Genomic DNA, 11204 nt, shown 5'->3' on the forward strand with positions numbered 1-11204 from the left:
CTTAAGTATGGGCACGTTCCGCATCGCCGATCGTCACATTTGGTAACGGTGAAAAAAAAATTTTTGTTGGACTTTTCCTGAAAATTAGATTTACATAACAGTCTCCTAAGATTTTTCGGTTGTCTCTTGCTGTTGATAAAAGTATATTTCTTCATAATTTTCCCCATTTTTTCATCTGTTTTTAGTAGGTCGTTGAGTTGCCGAACGATAGGTGTAACATTAGAGTTCCTTGGGTTGTATGTTGTAACAAACGGTAAAATGTGTGAATTTGTTGTGGGATTGATTTTGGATTTATTGATAAGATTTTCTCTATTGAGTTCTCTGGCTTTCTTGATTCCGTCGTTTATAAGTTTAATTGGATAATTCTGATTTTTCACCGTTACCAAATGTGACGATCGGCGATGCGGAACGTGCCCATACTTAAGGGAAGGAAGTTCGTTCGAATTTAACAACAAGGAATTTACGGTAAATTCAGATATGACGTGCTCCACCAAAAATTTAATTTATGTTATAAGATGTGCTGGCTGTGGAAAACATTATATCGGTGAAACTGGAACTACTCTGCGAACTCGTATACGAGTTCATAAACAACACATTTCAGCACCCGAATACAGAAAAATTAAAGTTAGTGAACATATAGATGTGTGTGGCCACGGACAATTCAGTGTATTTCCGTTTTATAAACTGTATACAGAAAATACTATTTCCCGACGAGAAAAAGAAAGACACTTTATTAAGACTTTAAAACCGGCTCTCAATAGCTTACTGTAAATATATATTTACTGTTATTATCTATGACGTCATAATATGCTTAACGTAAAATCCTTTTCCCTTCATTCGTTTATGACGTCGTTATGTACGTGAAATGTTAGGACGCCTTTATGACGTCAAACCATTTCAAAACTATTTTAAAATGTAACGCCTGAGGATTATAAAATGAAAGCGCTTGCGTTAAATTTTTAACTTTGTGTACTGTTTATTCTATTTCTTTTAATATATATATATATATATATATATATATATATATATATATATATAACATATCATAGCATTTGACTTAATCATAGGTCATATTTGCAAATTAGATCATAAGGTTTAAAGTCAACATTTCACAACGTTGTAACTAGGGACAGTTTCTACAGTCATTTGGCCCAGAAAATAGATGATTTCAGTAGGAGTCCCAAAATCTTGCATTCAAATAAGGAATATATAAGCAAATTCAAACTACGTTTAATTTGATCCAAAATTGTGACAAGAGCGTGAAGTTGGCATAAAATTGCCAAAAATGCAAAAATCAATGGAAATTTTCATAAATTCAGTTATCCGTTGTCAAAATCAGTGTGCCAAGAACGGTCTAACAATCGGTATGAAACAAGTCAGACAGCATTTGACCCAATGAAAGGTTCTATTTCCAAACTAGATCGTTATAACGACCATGAAATTTGCGAAATGCTGACTTTAAACGAGACTGTTGAAACCCCTGTACCCTCAAAACTGGTCTTACACAGAACAAGCTCTTGCGTATCGAATCAGTGTATACACACCATGTGCAGGTGATAATGGAATATTGCTACATAAATATGAGAAATTGACGTTGGAGAAACTGAAATCATTCGGTTTGTCATAAAGTTGAGGTGTTAGTTTGCCATTATTATCTATTCTAAGTATGAAGCAGAAATGGACGACTCTGTGGTGTCTTTCTTTGGAGTTCATGGGGATGTATCAAATTAACATTTGAATGGAAATTATTATTGTTAATGGACAAAACGTCGTCGATACATCTAAATGACGAATTGAAGGCCACGGTAAGAGATTTTTTTCTAATGACGACGAAGTTTTTTAATAAATTCTGCTTCTTAAGAATATAAAAACAGGTCAGCTCACAAAAGAGCGGATTTCGTGCCCATGGGAATTTCAACAGACTGTTGGAAGACCTGATCACCAAAGACTACAAAGATATTGTCAACAAGGAACTGCAGTGTATTTTTTATTTCAACTTCAGAATATTTATGCGTAAAATCAGAGTGATGTTTAGCAAAGTAATTTTTTAAGTGGCTGATCACTGGATAGGAATAGTTCCGATTTCCATTTTTGTTGAAGAAGCAACTGTCTATGATGTCAAAATGTCTAGTCTAATTTAATGCGAGGAATGGCTGTGTAAAGTGTTGAAAAGTCGTACGTTTTGATGTTGTTGATTTGAGAAAAGTGTTGCGATTTCAAATGTACTAATTTCTTTAGAATTTGTTTTTAAAATCCACATTTACACTACTTCTGGCATATGTAACGTTTGAAGTTTCTCTTTCATAGCTGTTAATATTTTCATGAGGAGCAAAATAAAATCCAACAATATATCTTTGTAAGGGTTGTTAAGACGTTTCGGAATCCAGAATAGGTAAGTAACTCATATCCATCCGTCTAAAACTGAAGCATGGTTTTGAAGAATTTCATCTTTTGAATGGGCTGTTGGAGCATAAGTACGATTTCCAAAAGGGGAATTAATACCAAGTTCGTTTAAAATACAATTGTATCTATATGAGCTTTACAAATAAAGACAATGTTGATACAAGCTTTGTCTTCTGAAACCAAAACATATTCATCATGTATCCTATCTAATTCTTTCACCACTTCTGGTTTACTAAACATGCACGGATAGATGGTACGTACTTTTGTTTTTGGTGTGTCTAATGCGGGATTTTAATATTCCTCCTATACTTTTGATTCATTCTGACAAAATATAAATTTCTTCTTCATATTTAGCCCATCGCCTGGCATAATCTTCGACAGAATTCATAATACAGATTATGATCTGTCGCCATTTGAAAGACGACTTTCTCCGTAAAATAGCATGCCAGAGGAACTGGTAAAAATGTTTTACAAAAAGCTTTAAAAGATTTTGGAAACAGTTTATCACCATTTTAACACAATAATCAGATGAGACAAAATTACACATTCTAACAAAAATACCTGATTCATCTTTAATCTCTTTACCAAAATATTTGACTAAACATGGACGATAACTGCAAACTAACAACTCAAGAATATGCAGACATGTAGCATCGTTTTCTAGGGGGAGAGGGTTGGAAGGGATGTTGATGATGACTTTGCAGTTGTCTTGAATTTAAAATAAAAACAAACTTACCGGTTTTTATTGCCCAAACCTGATTTTAAATCCTAAGAGAGAGAGAGAGAGAGAGAGAGAGTATTGGTCCTTCTTTGCATGGTTTCAATTTGTCAATTCACGCTTACAATCTTCCTTTGCCACTACGATATCATAAGTGAGGCTGCTAAATACCTGTGCATGCCCAGCATTTAACAAATTCTCTGGTCGTTGAAATGCAATTATTTGCGACTGCAACCATGTTATAAGGTAGAACACCCTCTAACGTGTTTTTGCCAATTCTTATGCCTTCTTTACACACTGGTTTTGACTACGGATTGCTCTCCGTTTCTCTGATCAAGATGTAGGACTCACGGCGAGTGTGATCTGCAACACAGAATGCTTACACCTATTAGGTGCCTGGTCCTACTTCTGGTGTTTCGCAGGGTCCATGTTTGCACTGATCTCAATTTTGTATTCTTTATAAGATCTGGATTGAGATTTAGATTTGATGTTTGTTTGTTAATTCTGTTATTGGTCAGATCAAACCCTTAATAACGCAGTATAATTTAGTAACAATGGCAAAGAAACAATTATTAAGAATTCTTTACAATCATGTAAAGAAAATCATGACAATAGCAAAAATCAGGTCCTCAACCATTTATGAAATTCTACTTTCCTATATGAACCATAAAGTATCTAGAGGTTTTAAAGATGAGGACATATACCTCATTATCATAAAACTTTCAGGGTTATAATCATGTTCAAAAGATATGTACTGTACTACCAAAAAAATCTGTACGGCATTTTGTTATGAGTCAGAATTCACCCCTAATAACACAGCAGAATTTACTAACAAGGGCGATTAAACAATAAGATTTATTTACAATTAATAATTGAAAAAAATTGTAACAATAACAAAGTACTAACTTACGATAGGTGAACAATATCAAACTCCGTGCCGAACTTAATCTACACACAAAACATTTAATTCCAAAGTCCTAGTTCGCAGTTATGAAATAATCCAAATGCCTACAGTGCTTGTCTAACCAGTGTATTTATAATAAGAATGAATTTTCTAATACATTCTTGAAAGACACAGTTATGCAACCAACACGTTATCTTTCTACTAAAGAAGTAAACATCGATCTCTAGAACAATGCAGGTTACAGGTGTCAATCGAGTGCAAGTAGTACACAACAATTACAACGTCATAAACAGGGGATTTCATACCATTTTTGCCAGATTTGAAACTCAGAAGACCGTATTTAGTAAAACATTTTACTGTACAAACATAAAGCATTCGCCAAAATATGATTAATGTAGGTGAGGATAACGAATCGTGGTTTATGTAATAAATCATTCATCTATGTCAAACTTTACTTTGTGTGATCACGTGTGATGATATATGATGTTTGAGGGCTAAAACATACTTTCATTTCTTGAGCATATGTATGATAGGTTTACAGGTGCCATAGATGATGAGATGAAGCTTTTACCAAATATCAAGATTATTCACCTCCAAGTTAAGATAAATCCAGGAATCAGAAGCGACACCCACAAACCCAACACAAGTCCCGTGGTGCTCGTCAAGCCGCTCTACAGGTACTTGGAGTTTCCATTTTGGAATAGATGTTCGAATTAATTACTCACTATGTTATGCTTGAATAGAATTATAGAAATATTATGCAAGAAATTGCCTTAAATTTTAACTTTAAGAACCATTCTCTATTTGAATTATTTGATTTTCTGAATGGATCAATGGCAGGTTATGACCGCTTTTAAAGACTTTACTTTCGAGTTTCTATTGAATATACAGGGGAATAAAATCGCTAATAGAGACCTTTGTCATGAGGAAATATTTTTTACAAGGAAGTGAAAAGTATTCCTCTCTGCTGACATTATAGCATGTCCTTTCTCGGATATGATGGAACTTGGGTTTTAAGGATGAAATACTGAACGTTTATGTCATTCATTATATGTAAATTATACTGTAGATTGAAAAAAGATAGAGACGAGTATCTAAATTGGATGCTGTGTACCGTCATTTAGTTCGTGTGGGCCAATTTTAACCCTAGTCCAGATTGAAAATATTGATCATTGTTTTCTTCACTTCTATTTACAGGGATGTAATTTTGTGGATATCGCTTTATTATACTAATGAAATTGTACCAATTTTGAATTGTGTTGTAGATTTTATTTCTTGGGATAAGACTATTCAAGAATATCATGAAATTTCTAAACACCCCCACCAAATCTAATAATGATTGCAGTATACTTGTTTAATTGATCACACACACACACACACACACACACACACACACACACACACACACACACACACACACAGAGAGAGAGAGAGAGAGAGAGACTTTGAGACAGACGGAGGCAGAGATAGAAAAAAAAAACACAGATAGAGCTAGAGTGAAAGAAAGAATTACTAACCACAGTGATCAATCTCATATGAGAAAATGATTGATCAGCATGAACAGTACTAAGTAGTATGGTTCCACGTAGAAATCAGACAAAACATTTTCATGATAAGTCCTTGTTCACGAAATGAACCCAACTTACCAATTCACCGGAATATGTTTAGCAAATGTACAGAATAGTTTTGATTTATTTCGCCTTGTTCCAAAATTATGGACAGATATTTATGAACATGGAGAATTCACGCTTAGTGCAAATTTATATAAAACACTACTTGTATTTCCTTTGAAATCTAAAAACAGCAAAGCGGGTATGAAATTATATCATCGTATAACATTAAACAAATGAAAAAGACATGCTCTGAAATAAGTTTTTTTAAAAATTCAATATAACATTTTAAAACCTCTCTGAATGTTTCGATTTTCATGCAATTTCGGTTATCGTTCTTGAATTTAACCTCGATGATCACTGGGGGCACTGCGTTGTCAACCACGCGGCTAAATGCGCAGAATACGTTATGCAATCTAGGACAATATTCCGACAGAGTGTGGTCTACCTTCAAGCTCTATCTAAAGGAAACGAACCTATTTACCTTCGGGGAGTGTCAGAAAGACATCGATGCATCTGGCGTCACTGAAGATAGCAGCCGGAGGCATAAAGACCGTGTGTGGAGCAGCCGACAACGAAGACCGAGCACAGGCACCTGGATTTCTATCAATAAGTCGCTCAATAAAGTCAAAGTTCGAAAACTCCTACCCCCTCTATAAATAGAGGAGGTAGGGTTTTTCGATCTTTGGCTTTATTGGTCAGAGGAATCCCGGATTATCGAGCAACCTACAACGTACGTCATTGACCAGGTTCACCATAGTTGTTGATAAGTGAACTACAAAATTTAAAAAAAAAATTCTCAACCAAGCATTTTGTACCCACTCCAAACAATTCAGCCAAAAATACTTGCAAGTTAAATTTGCCATTCAGTGCAAAATATCCACATGCACTTATTTTTGTATATTTAAATTGTAACGTCTGTATACTAATATTAACACTTATTATTAGTATACAGACGCCATAACTTGTACACAGAAACAAGTGCCCGTGAAAATATCCTATAAAGCACGGCCTAATAAGTTGTTAAAATCACCTGAAGAAATCTGAAAGAAAAAGGTTAATAATAAACGGACTTTCGATCCCAACCCATACTGTTATGCATAGTTTCTTGCATTTACATCTAGAGACATAAACACATTTATAAAGAAGATAATGTTAGATATAAATAGATTTGATAATTAGAACATAACAGAAAACAGTACTTTTTGAATAGTTTGCAAATAAAAGAAAACTATAAAAAAGAAAAGAAAATATATTATTTTCCCGCCATTTTTCACAATCTTCATATATTTTTTTCCGAGCACAATCAAATCTTTCAAAACAAAATATTGATTAAAAATTATTCAATAGCATGTCCTTTATCAATATAATTATGAAACTTTTTTTTGGAGTATTGGCTGTTTCGAGAAAAATGGTCTTGAATTTGGAATGTTTTTCCATTAGATAATCTTTTCGTTAACTACAGCAATGGTTACCATGGTAACACATAACAAATACTCATTGTGACAACAGAAAATTGTAGACAGTGGCATTCTTCATTTTGGAACACTTCTAGTATACCAGTCCCCAAAATATGGCGCTAAAATGTGTGCCGCCGAAGGCGGTTTAGTATATATATATATATACGATCGCGTTAGCGATCAGTAAAATCGCTAAAACGGAAAAAAAATTACAAAAATAACCCCAAATTCGAATTCCTTGTTAAAAATGAAGTTTAAAAAACTGTTTTTTAAATCAGTTTTTTAAATCAGTTTTTTAAATCCGAAATGAAAAATAATGCAAGAAGACGTACATTTTTTGTTCCAAAATAAATGGAATCCGTTGTTGAGCAAAAGGGTCACGTGCGCTTTGTATACGTAATTCTCATGAATATTTGTATGATACGACGTCACTGGTGTTGATGTAAACAAACTGAACAGCTGATTTGCGATGAAAATGCCTCTAAAACTGAATTTGTTTTTATTTGTGCTGATGCAAGAGAGCTGATTCACTAGGATTATCAGTTTTGATAAATTTGGACGGCAAAATCTGTGGCAGCTGTGGCGACGGGAAATTTGGATTAAAGGATTCGTCATATTCAAGCGACGGATTTATATGGAGATGTTCTAACCAAAATTTCCATCAGGACTGGTAGCTGGTTTGAAAAGCACAAATTAACGCTGGAAAAAGTTCTGTTAATAACATATTTCTGGGTATACAAAGCTAGTAAAAGTTTCGTGAGACACGAACTTGAAATTGCAAGTCAAACTGTTGTTGATTGGTATAATTATTCCAGAGAAGTGCATGCATATTTAAGAGAAGAATTAAGAAAAAATAGGAGGTGTGGGAATTTTTTTTTTTTTGAAATTGACGAAATTTGGTAAAAGAAAATTTCACAAGGGACGGAAAGTGGACGGTGTCTGGGTTTTTGGTGGCACTAAAAGGGAGACGAAAAGGTGCTTTTTTACAACAGTGGTAGATCGAACACGAGAAACTCTGCTTGAAATAATAAAAACCAAGATACAGCCCGGTACAACTATAATTATAAACTTTGTAGATCCCGATACAGGGGCACACACCAATACTATAGAATCTACTTAGCGTGCATTAAAAAAGTCATTACCGGTCAGCAGCACAGTTAAATCTCTGTACGATACTTATTTTAGTCAGTACTGCATCCGAAAAAAATATCTTACAGATTGCCAAGATTCATTCCTTAAATTTCTAGGACTCATTAAATCTGTATATGACCCCCTCGATACTCGTACCCAACCTTACTTCGGAACCCTTGATTGCCAAACAACGACTAGTTCTTCAACCCCTCGATCTGATTAATGCAAACAACAGCTTATAGATGATTTTATGCTGTAAGGTAAGACAATTTTAACTACATTTGACTTGTCAGGGGCTGCCGCCCCCAAGCCCCCGCTTAGTATACTCAAACGCCGTCGGGCTTTTATTTTTATCGCACGATTTTCATTGCTCAGCATCCGAGGCGAAAATGCAAATGGCGGCGTGTTTACATTCCGCTTAGCAACGGCAAGGGAAATGACTGTTCATGCACAGTCGCGTGCTTCTGGGGACCGGTATACTAGAAACTTCCCTTCTTTCTATATAAACCATTTGAAAATGTATGATCTTGTCATTTAGTAGCCTTAGTACGTAAGTCCTCGAGCTCGCGCTTCATACTTCACCGATATGCGGTGAAGTATGAAGCGCGAGCTCGAGGACTTACGTACTAAGGCTACTGCATAGCCTTCGTAACGTAGTGCAGTAGGCTGTGACGTCATAGCTAGTCATTTAGCAAATTCTTTAAGGATATGCGGGACGATGGTCATGTGATGGTTGCGAATTTATTATAAATTTAGAACCGGACACAGCGTAGTTACAACTTCCCAATCGGAACTCCTCGAATGTCTCGCGCACTCGACATAGATCTATGTCGAGTGCGCGAGACATTCGAGGAGTTCCGATTGAAAACTTCCCGAGAAAAATAAAAATGCTGTAAAGACAAACTATGTGACGTCACAATAAAAAAGTACGTCACGACGTTGTATCGCGGGGAAAATGTCATCATATTTTGTCGTAATTTGCTACCGCTGTCAAGTGTCATGTGTAAATCTGTTGATTGAATTCTTGTCTAATGATAATTTTTAATTTATTTCATATTGATTACAAGTCTCCCTTTTCATATACATTGCATATATTTTATATATAGTATATGCGCCACAGTGATTTTGATAGTATAGCCCATAAGTCACCGAAATCGTTCCTACATGTACATGCAATTTGCATCTCTAGGCATTTACAAAAAGCAAGTCAATCGTGTGTAAACTCATTGTGCGAGTGTAAGATGATGATCGTTTATTGATATTTACTATAGTAGTGTGAAACTAGAACTGGACACGCATTTCTCCGAATCTTGCTTGGGAAATGTACGAACTATTCTGGTGCTTTTATAATTGATCATTGTTTGCGAAAAATACCCCCCCCCCCCCTTATGACGACAATCAATACTTTTGGTCAAATATTAACGTCCATACTAGGAATGTTTAATTTTAGCAAGCATTTTCATGTACATATAAGTACGCTTTATCTCTCAAACTATTTCATAATCCAAATTATTTCTACTAACTTTACGTAACACTGCTGCGGAAATGGTAACTAATGTAAAAAAAAATATATATATATATGACACACGTCGGAATGTATGCGAGAAGCAGACGTGTGAAAAAGAAAAAGGTGCAAAGTCACAACATGTGCGACACATAAATTCCTTGAAAAATAGCATGGAGACGATCGAGTCAAGCGACACTAGCTACCATGGCCACGGAAATGCTGCTGATCTTATAAAGGAAGTAGTAGCTCATATTGACGTTAACTAGATCTAACCCGTGGTTTGAGAGAAGACGAATTGTAGAGCTAGACTAGACGTTTTGTCCAAAGCCATGTTAAATATACATGTATATTTTTAAAAAAATAATTTGTTTTCATTAACTCAATTTTTGTTCCATGATAATGAAAATTCTAAATATTTCAATAAGTTCAAAACAAATATAGTTTCTAACAATGTATTCCAAAATAGGCACGAAGAATACGCAAGTTCCGAGTTACCCAAAAGTTATTTCCCTTTGTCGAACTCTTTCGCATTTTATGACGTATGGTGGGTACACAATGTATACATTATATCGTAGACTGGCATCGTACATAATGATTACGTACGATTAATGTAATAAAAGCGTAACTTTTGTTTATATCAATCACTGGTATGCATATTTTGGCCATATCAAGCATAATTTGTTTGAATAAGATCATCAAATTGGCTATTGCATCATTATTTGTTTCCTCTTCTACATGAGTGACGCTTTTATCAAAGAAAGATGGCAATTAACAATATTTGTTTGAGCCATTTTGTTATCCAATACTCATAAACTCACTAAAGTTGCCTTTTCCCTGAGATAGGATGGTCTCAGAATCTCTGGATATCATCTATTAAGAAATAATACAACGATAGTAATTAGCAAATGTACCCACTGTTATCATATTTTACGTCATAATTTACGGATGATAAATACGCAAATAAATTTAACAGTATTTTTTGTACATGAAAAGAATATAAGCTTGAAAGTTATTAATAAAAATTATTTGGCCAACTCTAACCCCAAGTGAACATTTCAATGTATAACTTGAAGGACACATACCTCAAAATCAAGATTAGCTTCACCCCTTCATATTTATACAGGAAGTTAGGTATATGAATAGCTTTTAATTGCAGTGTTTGCAAAAAAATTATTGACAGGTTTTTGAGCAGTGCTTCATTTAGTATCTGGACTACCCTGTTTTTGAGTACCAATTTCCACCCCCAAATCCTTAAATTCTCCCAATTTCTTATTATATGGTTATGTTTAAGTATGTTATTATTATATATTTTATATTTTGCATATATTCTAAAGATCATTGTAAAAGATTTAGATAAAACTTCCATCAAATTATTTTTTTAATGGAAAATCAGAATGATCTTGTAAAATTCACAATTTTCGAAAAAGGGGGGGGGGGGGTAATTCAAAGCTTACTATCTCCCTTGTATACC

The 11204-nt window shown here is 34.5% G+C and overlaps 1 protein-coding gene across 1 annotated transcript in view; it reads left to right on the forward strand.

Annotated features, from left to right (window-relative positions):
• Positions 1-11204, forward strand: part of LOC125651188 (uncharacterized) — an 82520-nt gene that overhangs the window by 12711 nt on the left and 58605 nt on the right. The window contains exon 4 of the mRNA XM_048879770.2: positions 4559-4702. Coding sequence (XP_048735727.2) covers positions 4559-4702 — 144 coding nt within the window. The remainder of the gene's footprint in view (positions 1-4558; positions 4703-11204) is intronic.

This window comes from Ostrea edulis, chromosome 5 (assembly GCF_947568905.1).
Source record: "Ostrea edulis chromosome 5, xbOstEdul1.1, whole genome shotgun sequence".
Classification (NCBI taxonomy): Eukaryota; Metazoa; Mollusca; class Bivalvia; order Ostreida; family Ostreidae; genus Ostrea; species Ostrea edulis.